The following is a 24,669-nucleotide window of genomic DNA, read 5'->3' as shown; positions in this document are numbered from 1 at the left end:
ACATGGTTAGTTAAAACCCTTGTGTGGTCCTTCGGGTCACCGGGACCCAAAGGACCAAACAAGGGTTATGTACTTCCGTTTATTTTTTTGAGAATTGCTCTCTAAACCCTGTCTCTTGTAAAGTAAGTAAGTAAAGTTCGTTTCTACAGCACATTTAAACACAGTTTAAGCTGACCAAAATGCTGTACAAACAAGCACTAAGGTGCTGTATTAACCCTGGTTTTGTCCACACAATGGGTTTATGCTGCATTGGAAAAAAAAACACTGAGAAACAACAGTAAAATAAACATATTTTGTCATGCTTAATATCTTTGTCACCACCTTAATAGCTAATACCTAATGTTATCCATACCACATTTTAAGAGTACAAAGAAATATATAAATTGAAACAACTAAACCTGCGATAACTAAACAAGGGAATGTTTATACTATGGAAGGGACATATCTCTGCCTTCCTATCTGGGCCTTGAGACAAAACATCACAGATACTGCAGAGTACTTCCTGTACTGTTAACATCTGTAATGGTTCTGTGTGTTCACGTGCTTCAAGACAACGAGCTGCTTCTACGTGTCTGGATCAACAGACAAGGCAACATGGCGATGACACTCCCACAACAGATTAACAAACCACTGCTGTTTCCAGAGACGAATAACAGAATCCGTATTTTGGAGGACTTTTTGGGTTTAAGCCAGACAATTTTAAAATGAATAACTCATCTGATGGTAAATTGATACAACAGTGAACTTTGATTCGACTTACTTCAAAAAACAGCTTTAACCTCCACTTCAGATGCTTCATTAGGACAAAGGAACACAGGGAAACGTTTTCCACGACTCAAACCGAGATGAGGAACAAACTTGCTTTACAAAAGCAGAATAAACGCCCGATACCAGCGGCAAAGCTGAGGCTCATCTTGAGTTTTAGAGTTTAACGAGCCTAATTGCTTTCGGCGTTGTTGCGAAATTGTGAGACACTCTATAACCACTTCACAAGACCTTGCACTTTTGCCAATCTAAACAACGCTGAGTGGTTTTTTTTGCTGGGAAATGATGCATTTAAATGCAGCAGATATTTTTTCTTCTTTAATAGAAAACCCATGGAAAGAGACGTCACAGAGGTGGACACCTTTTATGTCGCTGACTGTGCTAAATGCAGTTACAGTATACAAAGCCATTGTTGTGAACATTGTCGAGTTTTAAGCACAACTAGACAGGAGTAGCAGTAATCTAGTGCAGTATTTGCATTCACAATAGTAAATCCAACAGTAGTAACAGCCGTAGTAATCGTAGCAGCGCTAGTGTCCATCTTCTTTTCTTCCCCCATTTGAACTTATGACAGGAAAGTGGCTGTTTTGTTCCAGGACTGATCATATTTGGATGGTTATGTGATAAGGCATGCATTTGGCCCTCCCTTGTCACCAATGCTGAGGTTCCCTTGAGCAAGGCACATTGGAGCTGCTCACTGGCAAACAGATCAGACGTGTGAGAAGCTTCCAGGTGTGAATGTGTGGATGTGGAGCAGAACATTCCTTTTCTAAACGTCATGCTCAGCTACAGACCTGAATATTGAGTTCAGCTTTTTTTCTTCGATTATGCTGTCATGTTAATTTATGCAGGCTCACACTGGTTACTGAGATCTGTGACATTTTAGGAGTCAGCAGAACGATCAGTTATGTGATAGCATTGTTATTTTTGTTTTTGTTTTATAGCATCTTTACCTCGTTTTCAAATAGGGGACAAAAGATCTGGATGTGATAATCGCAAACATTTATAAAATTATGTTTGGATTTGAATTGTCTTCTAGCGTGTCCCGAGGCTGACCGTCTCCCACTTCCAGCCAGCTGCAGTAGAAGGTTAACACCTCTTTCCATTTCCTCTTCCTCCAATTCTATCACGTCTCCTTCCTATGTTTGCCAATTGATTGATGTGATAAGGTGATGATGATCAACATAACCATGATCGACACAGCTGGGACCGAGCCACAAATAACAAGAAGAACAGACAACACTCTTATTTGGATTGACAAGGCCTGTCCAGCTGTCAGCTGTTAGGGAAATACAGTATGACTGCCGAGTGTGAAAACAGGCGCCGCTGGATCATTTGACCAGTGGAACATTTGATTCAAACGTTCGTCTGTCCACAATTGTTCAGCGTTTCAGTTGGGAGACTTTAATCTCCTGTGCGGAAATAATTGGGAGGCAGTGAGGGAGTTAATTGTGTTTTCCATTGATGAATCATCAGGAAGTGTTGGTGAACCCTGCTGACCACACACACTCAAATATCTGCTCAGGCAAACACACACATACACACACACACACACACACACACACACACACACACACACACAGTGAGCAAATGCATAGCCTACATGCCTACATTAACAGACACACAAGTACGTTAACATACTGCCCACACACACACACACACACACACACACACACACACACACACACCCTTACATGCACACATTTTAACATCCTCAACACCATTATACACAATACATTTTATTACACAGACCACACACATATACACTCGCAGAGACCACGTATGCACATATATGCATGCTCAAAACACAAACATGCAGATAAGCACAGATATCTGCTGTGGGTAAACCTATCTCTCTCCTGTCATTCTCTGTTGCTCTATTTCGCTGCCGTTTCAAAAGATTAAGAGTCCAATTAGTAAAGCTCTCACGGCAGTTATTACCACGCTGGGAACTGGCGAGTGAAGAAATCCCCCTCTCTCCTCTTCCAAAAGAAGGATTTCTCCCTCATTGTCGCTGGGTTGAGAGCGAAGGATGTGGGGTGTATTTGGAGGGGCTGCTGATGTGGTAATTTTGGCTCGGAAACAATGCTACGCTGTCTAAAGAAGGGTAATGGAGGGAAGTAGCGGAGGTAGTGTTTGCCCTGTGTATGTGTGTGTGTTCACTTGTGATACACATGCTGCACACACACATACGCACACAGTGGGGTGACATCATGGCATCACTCCGTAGGCCACACTAGCTTCCAGATGGAGGAGGAAGCATCGTATTATCTCCAAAATCTGGACACAGTTGCTTTGTGTGATTGTAATGAGCAGCAGGACTGACAGACTTGAACTGAGAGTGAGGCTGTTGCTGTATTGGTCTTTAAGTTAATGTGAAGTAAAACTTGTCTAAATATAATTTGCTTTCAAGCATTTAGTCTGTCATATTTTGGACATTTTCTGTGATGATTAATTGTGTTCTGTCCTACTTAATCTGTTTACAACTTTTTTACTTTGGTTCGTGATTTCCTACATTTCCCACAATGACTTTCAACAGAGCAGACATGTTTTTGATTTTAGTCAGGAGTTGGTTTTATGTTATGAATTCCTCTGTTTGATTATTGAATGTGTCCAGAGTCTAACGAGTCATTTCTGTGGTACAATAAGACAATAATATGACATTAATCGCTCATGTTTTAGAACAGGGGAGGTCAAACTCATTTTCCCAGAGGGCCACACTGGAAAAAGAGAATCACACCAAGGGCCAGACATGGAGAGTTTATTGACGTGCTTTTGTTACGGCATGTCACTTTCTTTTTTTTTGGATTTTAGGTTTTTGTTCCGACTTTCTTGTGGCTTTCTCAGACATTTGTCACCTTGTTGTAAATTTGTTGTTTTTTCCAACATTTTTGTATGCATTTTTGTTGACATGAAGCCCTAAAAAAAGTCATCAAAAGAGTTCCTTAGCCATCATAGAATTTAGCAAATCGTGCAAAACAATGATACATTTTCGTTTCACAGCCTGAATATGAAAACTCTCTGCTTCCCGGGGAATTTCTGAGTCTCAGAGTCAGCAACTCTGCCATACTCTGCTTTGAATGTCAGGTAATTGTAGTTTAAAAAACACTTTCCTGTGTTTTTGTTTTGTTTTGGCGCACAACTAGGCGGGCCAAAATTTATTGTGAACCCAAGTTGATATACGGGCCGGTTCTAAATCTGCAAGGGGCCGGATTTGGCCCGCGGGCCTTGAGTTTGACACGTGTTTTAGAATGAGATTTTCTTCATTGAACTATTTTAATGTGACCTGATGCAGAGCTGTCATCGTTTTTATAGCATCATTTTTAGCATTTAGTGTTGATAAAAGACAGTATTGTCCAAATTGTTTAACAATAAATATGAAAAATTAACCCTTCGTAAGAAGGTGAAGAATTTCCTCAGCTCTACAGAGCCTTTTAGATTCTTTCAGCTTATCATTTTGGTTTACAGCCAACAACTTTACTGTTTTGTTTTACTCTCAGCGCTCGTCAGGGTCACTTACAGCCACAGCAGACAGCTGGTTTGGTGAAAAGACACTGTACACTACCGGCTAGCAGCCAAAGTTAGCGACTACCTGCAAAACATGGAGCATTTAGCAGCTAAGGAGCCAGATTTTCTATTCTCTCAGGAGTTCATGGAGAGCAAAACAGAGCTAAAAGGAGAGTGAATGTTGGATTTGACATTCATCAGGTGGTTGGAAAAACTATGTCAAATGAATTATGTTGCTCAGTAATTGCTGAATGTGATAACTGTTTGCTAATAATGCGTTCCAATTTGTACTCGGAAGTCGTAATTTTTAAGGTCAAAGTCGTAAACACGCCTCCTGAACTCGGATATCCGAGGTGGGAAGTCGGACAACCTCCGAGTACCCAAAGCTCCAAATCCAACATGGCTGCTCCGTTATCAACAGTAGTGAAAGCTGTGGTAAAATACGGTTTATTACCATTTCTGTCTTATTTGTGTCTCACTAAATCAGCCCTACACACAGTCCTGTACAACGTCTATCTGTGAACATGTTGTTACGCTGTTTGTATGCACAAAAAACAGTATATTACATTGTTATTAACTGTTATTAGTAACAATGGCTAACCTGGGAGTTAACCCTACTTGGAATTCCGACTTGTTAAATGGAACGCAGTGAACTCGGGTGTGACGTCTTTCCCAGCTCTGGCTTCCGAGTTTTCAAGGGAAATGGAACACAGTATAACATGTTCACCATTTAAACTTAGGTAAAAGATGATAAGTTGTTTACAGCTTGTTTCTGCTGCCCCCCGCCTCCAAGTGGCCAAAAAAATCTGTTATTGCCAGTTAAATGAGATTTCGCATTGATGTTTAGCTCTCTAATACAAGAAATAGAAAAAAAAACTTCAAGAAGCATCTAATAACGCCTCCCCTGACAGGATGTTGACTTGCTCTAGGTGCTCTGTGTTAACTCTGTTTGATCTGCCACAGAGGTAGTGACAGGAGAACAGAATGAGATAAGAGGTTAAATGTCAGCTTTGTGTGGTTCTGTCACCAACCTCATTTCCTCCGCTGCTCACCTGCCGCAGCTGGGGACACTGTAAATGTGTAAACAGATGTCAGAATTATATCAGGCATATGTGCATTATGTTTTGCCAGAGAGGAAAGACTACGAGAAACTATACATTACTGCATGCTGAGAGATACTGCATACACACAAGTGACAATTATACAGATTCTTTTCAAAATATATGTTTAATACATGATTAGACGGTTTTGCTGTAGTGCCAACTGGACTCCAACTGTGAGAGGCAGAGACATGTCTCATTCACTTCAGGGAGCCAGAAAACAGACATAACACTAGATGAAATTGGCCTGTCAGCAGTGGGAGCGAGATTGTTACACTGGTATGTGTGTACACAGTCTACAAAACATCTTTGATCCAAAGCTGCCACTAATGGCAGTATAAATCTCACAGGTATTTCACATTTCACACTGGAATGCAGTGCCTGACACAGTATTATTTTTATACGGCACTTTTGGCAAAGCCAACAAAACTGAAGCATACTTTAGTGTGTTTATGTGTTAATTATACAGTGTTGTTATTACCCGCTTGCCAACTCACCAGCCGGTGATGGAGGCAAGACAAGAGATTCTCATTTGTGTTGAGACATGAAGTAGCCTGGCTCCGCTTTCCCTTTCATCAGCCCTCATTATCATCCTCTATATCTCTGCGGAGAAGTCATTAAAAGTCCTTGATAAGACAGAGACAAGTGCTCAACAAGCCTGAGCTGGAGGGGCTGAACATGAGTGGGTGGAGGGTAAACCACAGAGGGAAAAGTTATAAAAGCTGATGAGGCTTTCCCCTGGTATTAAGACGCCCTACTTACTGGTTAGTATTAACCAGTAAGTAGGGCTGACGTCTGGTCATGTTTGGCACTGAGAGCTGCCTGGACAGTTGCCTCTATTCAAAGATTGACAATACACTTGAATGATGCCTACAAGAAATAGTAGTATTGAGTGAAAACAGAATAAATCCAATTTTTGAACCTGAGCAGCTGTTTTCATCAAGAAAAGCTATTGAGACCCACAGTACCCTAACTATCCAGCACAAAATGGCAGACAGAGAAAGTTGACAACTAGCTGGTGAACAACAGGAGCAGTTAGCAGCCAAAGAGCCAGATATTTCCCTAAAGAGTTGGTGGAGAGCAAAACAAAGCTAAAAGAAGAGTGAATATTGACTTTGCCAGGTGGCCACACACGTGACTCCACATAATTGTTTGCTGCTCCGTGTCTGCTTAACTTGTAAATAAGCCACTGTGTGCTCACAAGGCAGCCATATCAACCTTATAAGATAAGAGTATATGTTGTGTTTACAGGTTGTTCCATTCCATTAATGCAGGTTTAATGAATCACAATTTATTTTCTATGGTATACTCATATGGTTACAATACAGAACACTTTCAAAAGTTCACAATACCAAATCACACAATAATTGTGTATATAATAAAAGTGTGTATACATAAAGCTCTTTCAGGAAAGGTTTCTGAGAAACTATCATGATATATTATTATTATTATTATAGCAGTTTATCTAAAAAAGTTATCATTTGGCCCTTTGATTATAAAAGGTTACCTTGAAATACTGATTAGATGAGGTCCTGATAAACTGCATAAATAGATGCAGGTGTGATATTTTACTTTTTCAATATGCTCGCCTGCTGTTAGTCTCATAGCTGTGAGCAGGGTTCAAAATAAGCACCATCCACCAGCCAAATGCTGGTAACATATGCAATGGGCTGGTAGATTTGCTTCACTCAGCCGCCAAAAAAAACAATTGTAATCTATTGGGTGGCTGGTAAAATTTTAACATTCACTAGTCAGCATGGCCAGTAGGCACAATACCTGGGCGCTGGCAAGGGTCCCTTGAAATGATATGCAGCCAGTATTAATGTTATTCATTACAACTGTTTGACCAATTAAAATGCTGCTGTTATAAATTCAAATTTTCATTTTTGCAAAAAGTTTGATGATTGAAATAGTTGGCTTGATACAGGCACCTTATAGTAAAATTCTGATTCATACAACGTCAAGGTACTAACCAGATTAAGTTCCATCAAAGTGCAATTTTTGATGTATGTGATATTTGATATTATGATACTTATCTTAAGAATTACTTTTGGAACAGGCATAACATGAGCACCTCATGGTAATAATAATTATTTGTGATCTTAAAATAAGGCAAAAAAAAAAAAGATTCTTCCTTCCCTACGATTTGCTGCATAAGGCTAACTTCTCGCCAGTCAGGAATGCAAAGTTAATGCAGTGAATAAATTGAATATATTTCATTCCCCAGAGACCAGCAATGTTCCTTTGCAAAACACTACTAGCCTGAGCATTAAAGAACTATATTAAGTGTCAACCTCTCACATTATCGTAACTTAATAGTGAGTAATAAATAAAGTGTGACATATATTTGGAGAGTGATGCATGCAAAGCATGAACTTGGTCTCAGGTTCAAACACAGTCTGGGTTTTTCATACAGAACAGCATGAGAACAATCAGTCAACCCTTGCTGTCTGTCTGTCAGAATTTGTCAAGCGGGCTCATGGGTTTAACTGGACTAACCACAGCTAAAACACTTGAGTCATGTCAAAACAGAAGCAGGCTCAAAGTGGCTCGCTGGTCATTTCTGACAGTTTAGCTTTTCAGCTGCTAAGCTGCATTAAGAAATGTGATCCATTTCCCTTTGCTTCATGGTTTCCTAACCTTTTTATTTGTAATTCTCAGCCACTACCTCTTCTTTGTGTTAATTTAATGGACATGATGGCAGTATAAAACAGTGATTAATATGCTGGTCTTTCTTTTACAGATTATGATCTTTTACACAATACTATCCAATATAGACTTATATTGGATATTATATAAAATGGCTCAACGTCATTTATCAAAGCACTTCGTCTTCACATAGTCTCTCTTTTACTGGACAGACACCACAAACACGCACGCACACATGCACGCACGCACGTGCCTTATCTCGCTAGCATAGGCTTGCTCTTTCTTCACTATGTTATGGCTGGACACTAATCAGGTCTGGGCAGCGGTCGTCTTTTAACTATTAAACTCACACACACACTGCACCTGCCGTGGGAATCAAGCATTTTCTACATTATCTGTTGGATTTTCTCCATTTGTTTAATTGAGAGCCATGGGGGATTAACTGGGCTCCAGATGAAAGATTTCCCAGATGTTTTCCATGAACAGAATCACACTGGCTAAAAGTGAAAAAACAATACTGAATACATACAACTGCATGCAGGTGACCAAATGCCTCAGCAGCATAGTACTTTTGTCATATTGACAGCACATTCTCCTGCTAAGATCCTGGGATGGGATGATAGCCCCCTCTAGAGGATTAACTGCATTAGAGCAAAATGAGGAGCCAGGTGCTCCTACCGCATGCTTCATGTGAGCTGATTCATACTTGTACTTTTTTTTCGGTATGCCTGTTCTGTCTCTTTAAGCACTGGATGTACTGAAGAGAGAAAGTTTTTCACTCTATTGTGCCGGTATCTGGCTCACCAGATGTACATTGCTGGGCTTAAGCCTGACATTTGGCGCGTGAGGTCCCCATGTCCGCTATTTATTTTGCAAGGTCACCATTGCTGCATCCGGGTCTTAGTGCCGCCCAAGACGATTGTAATTGGTTTAAGGAAAGTCAAAAAAAACAATCCCAGAATGATAAGCCGGAGTAGCCAGACCATACTGCAGCACTGACACAGCGCTGTGTAGATAGGTCTGGCTTTGCTTGACTATTTTAACGCTGGAGAAGTTTCGATGAGGGCTAAATTTGGCTGTTTTTAAAAAAAAGGGTTAAGGGATGTGAGGAAGTGATAAGAGAAAGGAAGTTTGTGGTTAGTTCTAATACTGCATGTTTTGTTAACCACTCAAACAGCTTCTCACAGTCCATTCTGTCCTCTCCAGCCTTTACTCTTTAAAAGTGAACTGCTGTTGGGTTCTACCGATGGCTTATATCTTTCTTTATTATTTTTGAGGATGAACTTGCCTTTATCAATTGAGAAACAATCATCTTTCTGATTACAAGCTGAAGGACTGGAGCAGCCATGTTTTTGACAGAAGCTGGATGTGCGTTTATCAGTTTTATGGTGTGCATGTCAGGTATGAATAATCCTTGCTTTCTTCTACAAAGATACAAAACTATAAATATTACACCTGTAAGAACAAAAAAAATTTAAATATCACAGCTCTAGTGAAGTAAAGGAGTGATATTGTAGAAAACTATTGATGGATGAAAACTTAAATGACTAACTGCCAAAGGATTAAAAAAACAAAAGATATTACATGTGAGCTCTAACGATTATTGCTTCATCTGCTGGAATGATCTTTTCAAATGGCCTTAATTTATAGAATACCATTATTATTATTCAATGATTTTTATGGACAAGCATAAAATAAAAATGTACAGTATAAATCTGTCCAGATGTTTGCTTCTGTTAAAGGGGTTCAGGGACAAGCAAACAGCATCTGTGCCTTAAAAACTTCATCAGTGGATCTGCCGTGCTCAGCTGAACATGCCACTACAAGAAACAAATGGTTCACTGTAGACTGGGATGGCTACAAGTTTATTCAGAGTGAACTCTCTGTGGACGGAAATCATTTAACGTACATGTCTGAAGAAAGTCACCCAACTCTAACTATCAACTATTTAATAGAGAGTGATGCAAACAATTACTGCTGCAGAGAGAATGCAGACGACCCACTACGCTGCTGGTCCAGAAGCATTAAACTCCATGTTGCAGGTACAGTGGCTGTCAGTATTTTACCATTTTAAGTCTGACATCAGAATATACATTAACATTTCACAAATTGTGATCTCAGACCTGCAGGTAAAGGTGCTTCCTGCCACAGAGGGACAGACAGTGACACTGATGTGTAGCACCAGCTGTCCTCTGACTGAAAACCCTGCAGTCTACATCTGGTACAAGAACAGAAAGTTCCTCTATCAGGACTGGTCTCCCTGGTACCAACAGCTGGTCAGCAGTGAGGAAGCAGTCACATACTCCTGTGCTATCAAAGGCTACGAGGATCTCAGAGCCCCTCAAGTCTCAGTGGGTGAGGGACAGCATTTAGCACCTTGTCATGTTACAAAACCTGTTTATTCCAAGAAAATATTTCAGAATAATGTATAATGCTTTTTGTCCAGATTCGGTAACAGCGACCTGCTTCAGTGTGACCTATGCTGAAGGGAGACTGTGTTCTTATCAGCAGACATCAGAGGATGAGCCGTGCTCCGTCACATATCCCACAGGTTAAGTTACTTTCACAGAAGAGATGAGTAATTATGATCATTTATTTCAATTGTTCAGTGTCATATCTTTAATTTTTTGAAAACAATCTATTGTTAGTGAGTAGTAGTGAGTAGTACTTTGTATGACCATTGTATGACTGCTTTTGTACTGACCAGGTTTTGAGAGTACACATTTAATGCATTAATTAATTCACCAAGTTCTACATTTAAATATGTTACAGTAACTGATGAAAAACATATTCATCATCTACAAACAGAAGTACATGCTCAGCACAGTCTGTCGTCCTAGACTTGCCACATTTGAGAGTTTATTTAACAGTTTAATAAGTAATCAAAACAATACTAATACAATGAATAGTAAAATTAATAAATAATCATATTTAAACTAATTTATTTTCTCCCAACAGAAGTACATGCTCAGCACAATTTGTCTTCCTAGACTTGCCACATTTGAGAGTTTATTTAACAGTTTAATAAGTAATCTATACAATAATAATACAATAAATAGTAAAATTAATAAATAATCATATTTGAACTAATTTATTTTCTGCCAACAGAAGTAAATATCCAAAGGACTGCAGCTGAAGTAAACTACATCAGACTGACCTGTAACACCAACTGTCCTCTGACTGACTCAAAAACTGCCTTTATGTGGTACCAGGGTGGATCCTTATACAGATACAGGGAGAGCCAAGAGCTTTTAGTTACCTGCTCCTCTGATGAAAGCTTCTCCTGTGCTGTAAAAGGCCTCGAGGATCTGCACTCTGCTGAAGTCTGTGAGTATGAACCAACTTCTGGTCTGGTTTAACTTAAGACTGGGAACATTTTGTCTCCAAATCCTTAATAAATACATTTTTGTAAATTAATAGTTTTCTGTTAACTCAAGAAAAACTGTAAATTAATAACACTATTCAAGGTAAAATGTCAATCCTATGTTTTATCTTTTTTTCTTCCATGGCCATTTATTTAAACAGACACTTGCCGCCTATGACATGTCCTGACTCATCTATATTTCAGGTGCTGAGGATAGGAAGTGCTGGAGTGTGAATTATGTCAGCAGGAGAATCTGTGCTCTGGAAGGCTCTTCAGTGAACATTTCCACTGAATACTCTCATCCCAACTACCAGCAGCCAAAGTCTAAATGATGGTATAAATTAAAGAGAAGTAGTGTTGGGCATGCTGAAAAGCTGATTGAGGCTGCAGGCCGAGTGGAGTTTCATGTCAACAAAAAGAACCACCACATTCTGGGAATTAAAAACCAGCACTCAACAGACTTTAGTCATTCATGTCTGAACATTAGAAATAATGCATGTAGTTCAGCCTCACTCAAAACTGCTGAATATTCAAATATTTCAGGGCTATGGCTCTTGTTGAATGTGCAAGCTATAGGGACTTGCTGTCTGTGTACTTTGGAGTAATTTTTGTATTGAGCTCTAGTCCTAAAATACTTTAGGCATTTTAGGACTGCATGGGTGTTTTTGGTAGATCCTAAAAACTACAGTATTTCATCATTTAGGTATGAGGATTTGTTATGAGGTATTTTTCACTATTAGTGACCAATGTACATCTTTTAGGTCTGAGAGTGAAGTTTACTCCCTCTGCAGTGGTGACAGAGGGCCAGAGAGTCACCCTGAGCTGCAGTACCAGCTGTCCTCTGACTGACAACACAAACTACATTTGGTACTTGAACAGTCGACCTTTGACCCCGACAGAGAAGCAAAACAAACACCTGGTTCTGGACCCAGTCAGCAGACAGCATGCAGGAAAATACTCTTGTGCCGTCAAAACCCCCCACAACATCAGCTCCTGTGAAAAGACTAACTGTCCAGTGTAAAATGGGAAAATGGACCCCAGCAGCAGCAGCAGCAGTAGTCTGTGCTGCTCTCCTGGTTATTATACCCTTCACTATCTTCTGGTGGATCAGGTGAGCCACACTGTGCTTTGTTTCAGAGAAATGGCATTTAATCTCCCATCTGAAATCATTTATTTATTTATATATTCATCTATTTCACTAATCTGAAGAAAGAGGACTTCCAGGCAAAATCCTAGAACTGAAACATCAGACAACTTGGAGCAGGTAAAGTTTGGAATGCAATTTAAAAAAAAAATCAAAAAACAGCATTAGAAAAACATGCATAGGAGGAGCAAAAACATTTAAGTGCAGTAAAGTAACGTCATTTTTCTTGTCTCCTCATCAGATAAACTCTGGTCCCGTGTATGACAACATCTCAGCTCCACCCCCAGAGCAGGCTGGTCTTCACTACAGCAGAGTCCACTTCTCTAAGAGCCAGACGGATCCTCTCTACTCCACCGTGCAGCATCATCAGCCCCGAGAACAGGAGCATGTGCACTACGCTGTTGTCAACTTTAGACGAAACAGGACCCCTGAGTGAACATCTGTTACCATTACAAATTATTCAGACTCTTTGTCACCTTGCTCATAAAAAACGAGTAGAAGTATACCGCGTTCAACAAGACTTTAACACACTCAAAGACTAACAAAAGCCCATTGCCCCTGCTGAAAGTATAACTCACATTATCTATATAATTTCCTCCATTACATAAACACAGCAGGGAGATCAACTGAGCTCCACATGAGCGATCTCTGGTCTTAACACACATTTCTCTTAAACCTAATCACACATCAGCAAACAGTGGAAAATATTCCCGTGCACACAACCCACAAGGGTGTTTTGCAAAAATGTGACCAAATGCCTGCGAGTTTGATTCACTGACTGCAATAATCTACTGCTGAGATCATGAGGTCAAGTGTTCATATTTCTATAAGTGATGTGAAAGATTAAGTCTTATGAAAAAACGTAGCCTTTGCATGCTACATGCACTCTGTTTCCTGCCCAGGGACTACAGATGAAAATAAGTTTATAGCTAGCTCTGGTACTACTAAGAAGCTGCGCACTGTCCCTGCAAAATTTTAATTATTAAAAATAAATGTAAGCAGATGGACGCATGCTATTTTTTTCTGTCTATATGTTTGTTAGAGATCCAGATGTACTTAAGGAAGAGCAGCCTGCGCTCCATTTCCCACCTTCTGACGTCCCAATACAGTTAGAAAGTGTTGTGCACTTTGAGAGATGTTAAGGAGACATTTCTGACTTTCATCTTGAGTAGTAATTTATGTATAATTTACAAAGAAATAGACTCCATTTAGATGTGACAGCATCTTTTCATACCCTCCCTGTGATAAACAGAGACAACAGTACACAATGTAAAGAGTGGGGGCAGTCACACAGAACATCATTAAGTTGATCAGAAAGAAAATTTCACTCAAGTAACTTGCTGATAACTATCAAAGTTTTAAGTTATCTAAAACTTGCTAACTATTATTATTTGCCATTAAATTCAGCCATTAGCTCCAGTATGACGCAGTATTACTTGGTTGGCTCAGGTTACGTATTTTTTCCCCTCACAAGATGTGACACAAAATGGTGTCCTCTCTTATCAGTGACTTGCTACAGTTGGGCAGGGTGTCTGCACATCCTTAAGAAAAGTATTAAAATCTACTAATATTGTACATTAAAAAGTCTCTGAATTATGTTTAAAGGGGTAATTAAAAACAACCTTTTTTAAGCATTACAAAAGTACCACTGTAATATTTAATAGTGGTCTTTATGGATTGTATGTGTGTTATTTTAATTTGTTAAAGACTCTTGTGCTTGACGATTCTCTGCTTTAGTTATGCTAGTTGTTTGTAAGAGAGCACACGTCCTTTATCCCCTACCTGACTGTTTTTTACACTCTGTAGTGAAGCAGGAATTTAAGATTTGGGATACTTTGAATCTATAAAATGTGATGCATTACATTGTGGGATTGTTAAAGAAAACAGTGTTCATGCAATTGACCCAACCTTTTTCCTTCCATTGTAGGGATTTTTGAGAGCAACTACATTATGCATGCATTTTACAATCAGAATTTGTACATTCAAATACAATGGTGGGCTGTAAATGCGGTGCACTTTATAGGAAATGGGAAGTGATTTTGGATACAGCTTTAGACTTGGTTTGTCCCTGCTGGGTTTAAATCTCATGCCAAATTCAAGTCCTAAAACAACCAACTGAGTTCAGTCAGGTAGCCTACATAATGATCAACCAGCAAGGGTTTTGTTATGTAACTCGCTGCCTCCCCAAACACCGAAACCTTAAATATTAGGCTGTGTAGTAGAGATAAAACCTCTAGACATAAACAGGAAATAGCTTCAGTACATATATTAGAATAACCTTTATGTTTTCAAGAAAACAAATGATATGCCGATAAGTGATTTGTTTATCCAATCAGGTATAGAAAGGCTTTATAATGACATACGGCCTACTTTAAATGATGTAGGAAATCTTTTGTGCTTGTATTCAGCAGTCCTGATCAAATGAGCAGACCTATAGATCGGTGAAACTGTAAACAATGTATGCCAAATAGATAGCTGCTTATGGAAATGTTGTGTAGTGAATTAAAAGAGCATCAATGTTAAGTCTGCAGCTTTCCCCTTGAGACGGTTAATATTAAAACCACAAACCAACCAGATAACACTACCTTCTGATAGCCTCACATCCTGCAGCTCTCTGACAACCTTCTGATGAATAGATAATGCAATTTACTTTTGCATGTTGCATAAAGACTTAGAGCCAATACAGTAAGTAAGAATTGAAAAAATATCTATGAGAAAAGAGAGTAATGAGATGATATTATATAGTTAAAAAATAAGGTTTTCTGATGAAAATATGGCATTGTATAAAAACTAGAGAACATGGCTTCTTCACCTGTGGTTTGCCTTTACTAATAATCAGTTTAAGTGGAAGGAAGTGAAGTTGTGATGTCAGAGCTGCATGCCATCTACCAACCACCCTCACTCTGACCAGCAGCCTTTAGGCTGTAAGCAAGCTGCCATTAATTTGAACCACTTGGTTACATTTTTTATTTATTTTGGGATGATTTTTTTATGAATGTAGCTGTTAGTCCAAAAGTAGTTTACAAATACTGTACAATCAACTTTCTGATTAAGAACTGAAGGACTACAACAGCCATGTTTTTGGCAGAAGCTGGATGTGCGTTTATCATTTTCATCCTGTACATCTCAGGTATGAACTATGTTTATCTCTTCTTGTAAAATTATAATATACTGTAAAATATTCAGAGTAACAAATTTACCTCTCAGGTAAACATCTGTCCAGATGTTTGAATAAAATCGTCTGTTAAGGGGGTTCAGGGACTAATAAGGATCTTTGCCTTAAAAGGGTCATCTGTAAATCTGCCCACTTCAAGCATGAAATGGTACACTAAACACGGAGATGATGTAAAGTATATTTTGACTGAGTTTGATGAAAAGCGTGTACACGTCTGAAAAAGTCATCCAACTCTAAAGATCAAAAAAGGACTTTTGATGCTTTCAAGAATAATGGGCCTAATTCACCAATATCTTCCTAAGTTTTTCTTAAATATGTTCTTAAGAAGGTTTCTAAGAAAAGTCTACGTCGGATTCATGACGTGTTCTTAAACAGCAGATTTGTTCGCACCTGTGTTCGTAAGATTGATGAATCCCACGTCTTCGTAACTGAAAGCGTGTGCCAGTTGTTCCTAATTAGCATAAGAAAACGCCCCGCAAATTCCCATATGAGGACACTTCCTGTGCACCTCCTGGGAGACAGGTTGTCGGAGCTTGTCGGAGCCGCGGTGGAGGAAGTACTGAATCTCAGTACTTAAATAAAAGTACAAATAACCAGAGACATATTTACTTTAGTAAAAGTAGAAGGTGTCCACATCCACAAACAAGGCCTGGCTTTTAAGAAAAGTTCCTATCCTAACCATGAAACGGAAATATGTTGTTAGAACCGGAATGCGGTTGGTTTTATTCATGGATGTATTTTATTTTCTTTAACCATGCAAGTCAGCAAATAGAGTGTGTGAAGTGAAATGGGGAGATGTGAAGAGGTCCAGCCAAATAAATAAGATATGAACGCGTCTTACACAGCCTGGCGGAGGAGTAAATGACGCTGTGGAGAGAAATAGATGTAGCAACTTTGATTTAAAAACGGGAATAATAAAAACAAACGTTTTCATTTTCACTTTTACCGGGGCTGTATTACCGAGGGTCAGCGGCGCTGTGCCGGGCTCTGCAGCACCGGAGCCGGCTTGGATCAGCGGTGCCCCATATATACAGTATCTATGGCAACCAAACTTTACTGGTGAGACAAACGTGTGACGGTCAGGAAGACATTTTGGCAGGGGGGAAACTGATCAGAAAATGTAACGGAACATTGTAGAAATGTAGTGGAGTAGAAAGTATAGATAATTGCTGCAAAATGTAACAAAGTAAAAGTCAAAAGTAGGCTATGCACTATTGAGTCTACTTAAGTAAAGTACAGATAGGCCTACGTGAAAAATGTACTTAAGTACAGTTACGAAGAATTTGTACTTTGTTACATTCTACCACTGCATTTTGGCCCTATAAATAGCGATCAATCACCAAATAACGCAGGATTTAATCAGTTTAATTGCTGATGTAAATTGCAGTGTTAGTGTCTTTTTTGAATAATATGATTTTTTATCAACAGATGATCAGAAATACATTACAGTAGCCTACAATACTATCATTGTAAACAACTGTAGAATTAAATAAAATGCAGTAAGCAATCATTTGGAGCTAATTGTCATCACTCAAATGTGCGTAAGAGTGCTTTTCAGTGTTCGTAGATTTTGTTCTTAGCTAAGAACAAATCGAAGTTAAGAAAACAGTGAATGCCAGAATCTTCGTAAAAAAGTGCGTAAGAAGGGTTTAAGAACACATTTCTTCGTAAGAACGGTTGGTGAATGAGGCCCAATGTTATTGTCATTAAATGATACAACCACCTTTCCGATTAGAAGCTGAATGACTACAACAGCCATGTTGTTGGTAGATTATAGATCAAAAAAATAAAAATGATGTAATATTAGCTATCAATATCTTCACTTATTCTGCTGCTATGAGCTCTTTAGGTGAATTACATTACATTAATATGATCCTTTGAGTTTCATTTTAGTATCATTGACCGATTAGTACAGAGAAGAATGATGTAAGAAGTATTAATTTTTCCAGATGTTTGCTCATAAAACTTCTGTTAAAGGAGTTCATGGACGAGCAAACAGCATCTGTGCTTTAAAAGGTTCATCAGTGGATCTGCCCTGCTCAGCTCAACATCCCACTACAACCATGAAGTGGTACACTGTACACAGGAATGGATCTACATTTGTTCAGACGGAGGTCTCTGCAGATGAAAATCGTGTGACGTACAACATGTCTGCAGAGAGTAACTTCACTCTAACAATCAAAGATCTGAGAGAGAGCGATGCAAATGATTACTGCTGCAGAGAGACTACTGACGACACAGAACTCTGCTGGAACAACAAAACTGAGCTCCAGGTTTCAGGTACAGTGGCTGCCAGTTATTTATTACTTTAGGACTAAGGCTAGTATCCAAATTCTTATTTTATTCTCCACAACCTCAGACCTGCAGGTAAAGGTGATTGATGAGCCGTGCTCCATCACATATCCCAGAGGTTAAGTTTCTACAAACATTTACAACCCTCTCAACCTCAGAACTTTATCTGTTATATATAATATAACATAATAATATATAATATAATATAATAATAAATAGGAATCTATTTCAGAATTGGTCATTTATTTTGTGTTAACACTGTCATATCTTTGTGTGTGTATTCTCATTTTTTTCTTACATATACTACACATTCAGTTTTTCTGTACAAATCACGTGTTATTTATATTTAACACAAGATGTCATTTATGTAATTCATTCAGTTAAAAATTTAACACGGCCCATTTTTTTAATAAAAGGATATTTATCATCTTCCAACAGAAGATGATGTTGAAAGGACTGCTTCTTTAAGGACGGTCTAAAAATGCTTCTTCCTTTGGATGTCATCCCATTAAGCACGACCAATCAGTCTATCTGTTATCTGTTTTGTTTATTCCTTGTGAGTAAAACATTCCTCTGAAAACAGCAAGGGTAGAGCAGAATTAGCGAGATGTTCACTTCAAAAAGTCTTTTTCTCTGGATGGTTGGGTGCACGAAGCATCAGACTGCTAACAGTCGGCATTAGATTCTTTTAACCTTTAAGGTCATCTTTGCCTAAATTTAACTGCCTCAAATTTGCATTTATTTACCCCACAGCGTGGCAGAATAGAAAACTTTTATATGATTCACTTTGGAACGGTCAGGAACAGCGTTTTTTAGGGCACTGACAAATTAGCTATTTGTTGTTAAGGTATTAAGGACGTATTATTTGTTTGAGTGCATTTACTGACATATTATGCAATCATCTCTCAGAACTGAAACTTTGGGTGGATTCTGCAGTGGTGAAAGAGGGTCGGAGCGTCACACTGACCTGCAATACCAGCTGTCCTCTGCCTGACAACACAAACTACACCTGGTACTTTAACAGTCAACGTCTGGGCCAACAAAAGAAGAAGAAAGAGAAGAACCAATATTACCAAAAAAAAACCAGGAATGAGGATGCAGGAACCTACTCCTGTGCTGTCAATTACAGTACAAAAAGCATTAGATCTGGTAAAATAATTCTGAAAGTTGAAAGTACTCGGACAGCAGCAGAAGCAGCAGCCAAAGCATCAGCAGCTGCAGCAGCTGCAGCAGGAGTCTGTGCTCTTCTCCTGGCTATCACACTTCTGGTTGTTTTATTTTGGATTAGGTGAGCAACGCTGCGCTCTCCGTCACAGATCAATGACATTCAATTGCTAATCTGAAATCCCTTGTCCATGTATATAAATATACACATGCTCATTCATTTCACCAGAAAACAGAGGGCTTCGGGTCAATCTCCTAAAGAGGAAGCAACGGACAACACGGAGCAGGTAAAGATCAGACATTTTAAATTCTTACAAAACATTTAAGTCTTGATAGCACAGACGTAGGATTTAAAAGTATTGACTGCAAAGAAGCCAAAATGAATTCATCATCAACATGATGAAAATTAGTTGTTCTCAATTTCATTAATAAACATATTTTGGACAGAATCATTCTTTCTAAGGCTACAAGGTCGCTACTGACAACTAATACCTACTGTGCATTTCTGTATTTAAATATTGCTTAGCGCCCACCCCCCCTTTTCAAAAAATGTAAATCAATCCAGTGTTGTGTAGAGTACCTTTGTAGACAGTAACCTGTAGAGGTTAAGCATATCATGATACCAATAAAATACTAATACCAAACTAATATTGTTTGTCTTGTCTCCTCATCAGCTAAACCCTGATCCTGTGTATGAAAACATCTTAGCTGGACCAGCAGAGCAGGAAGAGCTTCACTATAGCAGAGTCTACTTCTCTAAGAGTCAGGCAGAACCTCTTTACTCCACCATCGAACCAAATCAGCCCAATCGACAGGAGCATGGGGCTTATTACACCAGCATTGAGTGAGCATCTCTTACCATTACAACTGATTGGGATCTACTTAGTGGCCTTACTCATCTTGATCAGTGGTAATATTTTCAACAACCAGCATTTCAAGGCTTTTTTCCACCCTCCATTTCACTTCACTCCATGCTAATGTGGACCAGGAGTTCCTTAAAAGTACTGAGCCTCCCGAGCAAAAGCTAATCACTTTGAAAAATAGGTCTCATTGGAACTACAACTTCCATCCCACTGAGACAACCTGTAGGGATAAAAGTTACATAGTCTTGCTTTAAATAAAAAAATATGAAACAAAATATGTATATAGCCAATCATAAACATCTACATACATATCTGCTAATGAGGTATTTACACATAAATAGCTTTGGTATATTTTTGAATGGTTTCAGGCTAAGTTGATCTCATCACAAAACAAGTTGCCAGAGTTTTGACCTCTTCAGACTTTTTTCTCTTCTCCATACACCTTGGTAGTAGGAAGTTGTGCCAGAATACATACTCTGCTTCTACATGGCAACAACTTTTCAGTTTTGGACTTTTCACTGCATCACCCACGGAGAGCAGCTGGTGTCCAGAAAGCTGTATTCAGACCACGTTATGACAGGATTTCTCACTTTGTGTGAACTTTTAAATGAAATGTTTTTGGAAGAGAAGTATAAGGACCATCCTGTGGTCCATAACACCTACTGGATTTTAGATCGGTTGTGGATTGTTGACGGACAGAAGGATTTAAAACTCATATACAGGAAGCTAATAATTCCATGTTGTAAAGGTGAAAAGCAGCAGATTGTGTTCATTGATACTGTCAGTGCTGAATCATCACAGTTTTAAAGCAATGTTAGTGGCAGGTTAAGTTACTTCTCAGGGGCTGATTGAACAGACTGACCACACCTGCTCTATTGTACAGATAACTTGAATTGAGGTTGTAAATAGATTGAGTAATGGCACTGCCAAATGTAACGTGGCTTTGTCAGGTAAACTCATTGAAGCGTTTTTGTTTTCTGGTATGTTGTATTGCTTTTGATTTTATTTGTAACTGTAAAAAAGGTTTTTGTAACATGTTCTACCCTGCATTATCTAAAGTGTATTAAAACATACTAGATATTACGTTTGAAGCATAGACTGTACAGTCTATGGTTAGAAGTTTGGTCTTCATTGAACTTTTTTTCCAAAACAAACCAACCCCAGACAGTTCCACATCTCTCCGATCAGTTAACACGGCTACATGTCGCATGAAAATGTGACCAAATGCCTGCGAGTTTGATTCACTGACTGCAATAATCTACTGCTGAGATCATGAGGTCAAGTGTTCATATTTCTGTCAGTGATGTGAAAGATTAAGTCTTATGTGGAAAGGTAACCTTTGCATGTCACATGCACTCCGTTTCCTGCCCAGGGACTACAGATGAAAATAAGTTTATAGCTAGCTCTGGTACTACTAAGGAGCTGTGCATTGTCCCTGAAAAATGTTTATTTTTAAAAATAAATGTAAGCAGATTGACGCATGCTATTTTTTTCTGTCTATATGTTTGTTAGAGATCCAGATGTACTTAAGGAAGAGCAGCCTGCGCTCCATTTCCCACCTTCTGACGTCCCAATACAGTTAGGAAGTGTTGTGCACTTTGAGAGATGTTAAGGAGACATTTCTGACTTTCTTCTTGAGTAGTAATTTATGTATAAAGTGGTTGAGAAGCCACAACGAGTGACAAATACAATTTGATACCCCCCATACCCTCCCTGTGATAAACAGAGACAACAGTACACCATGTAAAGAGTGGGGGCAGTCACACAGAACATCAAGTTGATCAGAAAGAAAATGTTGTGTAGTGAATTAAAAGAGCATCAATGTTAAGTCAGCAGCTTTTCCCTTGACACGGTTAATTTTAAAACCACAAACCAACCAGATAACACTACCTTCTGATGGCCTCACATCCTGCAGCTGTCTGACAACCTTCTGATGAATAGATAATGCAATTGACTTTTGCATGTTGCATAAAGACTTAGAGCCAATACAGTAAGTAAGAATTGAAAAAATGAATAATGTCTATGAGAAAAGAGAGTAATGAGATGATATTATATAGTTAAAAAATAAGGTTTTCTGATGAAAATATGGCATTGTATAAAAACTAGAGAACATGGCTTCTTCACCTGTGGTTTGCCTTTACTAATAATCAGTTTAAGTGGAAGGAAGTGAAGTTGTGATGTCAGAGCTGCATGCCATCTACCAACCACCGTCACTCTGACGAGCAGCCTTTAGGCTGTAAGCAAGCTGCCATTAATTTGAACCACTTGGTTAAATTTTTTTATTAATTTTGGGATGATTTTTTTATGAATGTAGCTGTTAGTCCATTTTACAAATACTGTACAATCAACTTTCTGATTAGGAACTGAAGGACTACAACAGCCATGTTTTTGACAGAAGCTGGATGTGTGTTTATCTTTTTCATCCTGTACATCTCAGGTATGAACTATGTTTATCTCTTCTTGTAAAATTATAATATACTGTAAAATATTCAAGACATTTTTAAGAGAAAAAAAAAAAGACCAAATATTTTAACTGAATGAAAATCGATTTATGAAAAGCATATATTACAATTTACCTCTCAAGATTGTGACCTTCATAAAAAGGTAAACATCTGTCCAGATGTTTGAATAAAATCGTCTGTTAAGGGGGTTCAGGGACTAATAAGGATCTTTGCCTTAAAAGGGTCATCTGTAAATCTGCCCTGCTCAGCTAAATATCCCACTTCAAGCATGAAATGGTACACTAAACACGGAGATGATGTAAAGTATATTTTGACTGAGTTTGATGAAAAGCGTGTACACGTCGGAAGAAAGTCATCCAACTCTAAAGATCAAAAAAGGACTCTGCAGGGAAAGTGCATTATATGCTTTCAAGAATAATGTTATTGTCATTAAATGATTTCCGATCCTTTCCGATTAGAAGCTGAATGACTACAACAGCCATGTTGCTGGTAGATTATAGATCAAAAAAATAAAAATTATGTAATGTTAGCTATCAATATCTTCACTACTCTGCTGCTATGAGCTCTTTAGATTCTTTGAGTTTCATTTTAGTATCATTGACCGATTAGTACAGAGAAGAACGCTGTAAGAAGTATTAATTTGTCCAGATGTTTGCTAATAAAATCTTCTGTTAAAGGAGTTCATGGACGAGCAAACAGCATCTGTGCTTTAAAAGGTTCATCAGTGGATCTGCCCTGCTCAGCTCAACGTCCCACTACAACCATGAAGTGGTACACTGTACACTGGGTTAGATCTAAACCTGTTCAGAAGGAACTCTCTACAGATGAAAATCGTGTGACGTACAACATGTCTGCAGAGAGTAACTTCACTCTAACAATCAAAGATCTGAGAGAGAGCGATGCAAATGATTACTGCTGCAGAGAGACTACTGACGACCCAGAACTCTGCTGGACCAAAAAAACTGAGCTCCAGGTTTCAGGTACAGTGGCTGCCAGTTATTTAATACTTTAAGACTAAGGCTAGTATCCAAATTCTTATTTTATTCTCCACAACCTCAGACCTGCAGGTAAAGGTGATTCCTTCCACAGAGGGACAGACGGTGACACTGATGTGTAGCACCAGCTGTCCTCTGACTGAAAACCCTGCAGTCTACATCTGGTACAAGAACAGAGAGTTCCTCTATCAGGACTGGTCTCCCTGGTACCAACAGCTGGTCAGCAGTGAGGAAGCAGTCACATACTCCTGTGCTATCAAAGGCTACGAGGATCTCAGAGCCCCTCAAGTCTCAGTGGGTGAGGGACAGCATTTAGCTCCACAATCATGTTACGCAACCTGTGGTTAACACGTTAATCTTTCAAAAAAATATATATATTATTGTGGAACTAATGACATTACGAATAAAAATACTGAATCTAATTTTTGTTTGTCCAGATTCTGTCACGTTTCCCTGCACCTTCAGTGTGAACTACGCCAGAGAGAAAATGTGTTCTCATCAGAACACATCAGTGGATGAGCAGTGGTCCATCTTATATCCCAGAGGTTAAGTTTCTACAAACATGTACAACACTCAGAACTTGATCTGTTAGTCAAAATAGGGATCTATTTCAGAGTTGGTCATTTATTTTGTGCTAACACTGTCATATCTTTGTGTTTTGTATTCTCATTTTACTTACATATTTAAATACACATTCTGTCTTTCTGTACTAATCACATGTGTTATATTTCACACAAGATGTTATTTATGTAATTGATTTAAAAATGTAACATGGCCCATTCTTTTATTAAAAGGATATTCATAATCTTCCAACAGAAGTTACTGTTGAAAGGATTGCTGCATCACTGAAGTGTACCACCAGCTGTGGTAGAAATTACCCTGAACATGAATATACGTGGTACCAGAACAGAACATTATACTCTAAAGGGCTTATGCTGTCAGGATCACAGTCTAATGAAAGCTTCTCCTGTGCTGTGAAAGGCCTGCTGTCGCCTGAAGTCTGTGAGTATGAGCCTGTTAACATACTACTGAGTGCTCCGTTTTAACTCATGGAATGGTAGCCTACATTGGTGTCATAAATCTAAATACAGGAAAGGCAATGAGAAATATGATGATCTCTACACTGAACAATGTTGCCCCATCATAGTGGTGGATAAGATAACAGAGCAGCCCTGAAAAAAGTTCCATG

The 24,669-nt window shown here is 38.8% G+C and overlaps 2 protein-coding genes across 2 annotated transcripts; both read left to right on the top strand.

Moving 5' to 3' along the window:
- The first annotated feature begins 15,642 nt into the window (after positions 1–15,642).
- Positions 15,643–20,183, top strand: LOC114564706 (sialoadhesin). Its single transcript, XM_028592224.1, has 5 exons — positions 15,643–15,659; positions 17,682–17,984; positions 18,906–19,284; positions 19,390–19,447; positions 19,835–20,183. Exons 2-5 carry the CDS (start codon positions 17,768–17,770, stop codon positions 20,006–20,008), a joined length of 828 nt encoding a protein of 275 aa, XP_028448025.1. The 5' UTR covers positions 15,643–15,659; positions 17,682–17,767; the 3' UTR covers positions 20,009–20,183.
- A 2,195-nt stretch (positions 20,184–22,378) lies between these two features.
- Positions 22,379–24,030, top strand: LOC114562150 (uncharacterized). Its single transcript, XM_028588449.1, has 4 exons — positions 22,379–22,460; positions 23,163–23,465; positions 23,545–23,778; positions 23,918–24,030. The coding sequence occupies exons 1-4, from the start codon at positions 22,406–22,408 to the stop codon at positions 24,028–24,030; spliced, it is 705 nt and encodes a 234-aa protein (XP_028444250.1). The 5' UTR covers positions 22,379–22,405.
- The last annotated feature ends 639 nt before the right edge of the window (positions 24,031–24,669 follow it).

This window comes from Perca flavescens, chromosome 2, assembly GCF_004354835.1.
Source record: "Perca flavescens isolate YP-PL-M2 chromosome 2, PFLA_1.0, whole genome shotgun sequence".
Lineage (NCBI taxonomy): Eukaryota > Metazoa > Chordata > Actinopteri > Perciformes > Percidae > Perca > Perca flavescens.
Note: the sequence above shows the minus strand (reverse complement) of the source record. Positions and strands in the feature narration are given on the sequence as shown.

Excerpts from the sequence above, each read along its gene's own strand:
- LOC114564706 (XM_028592224.1), top strand. The coding sequence starts at position 17,768 with ATGAAGTGGTACACTGTACACAGGAATGGATCTACATTTGTTCAGACG. Across the intron at positions 17,985-18,905 it reads AACTGAGCTCCAGGTTTCAG|AACTGAAACTTTGGGTGGAT; the intron begins GTACAGTGGCTG and ends ATCATCTCTCAG. Across the intron at positions 19,448-19,834 it reads CAACGGACAACACGGAGCAG|CTAAACCCTGATCCTGTGTA; the intron begins GTAAAGATCAGA and ends TCTCCTCATCAG.
- LOC114562150 (XM_028588449.1), top strand. The coding sequence starts at position 22,406 with ATGTTTTTGACAGAAGCTGGATGTGTGTTTATCTTTTTCATCCTGTAC. Across the intron at positions 22,461-23,162 it reads TTTCATCCTGTACATCTCAG|GAGTTCATGGACGAGCAAAC; the intron begins GTATGAACTATG and ends CTTCTGTTAAAG. Across the intron at positions 23,779-23,917 it reads AGCCCCTCAAGTCTCAGTGG|ATTCTGTCACGTTTCCCTGC; the intron begins GTGAGGGACAGC and ends TTGTTTGTCCAG.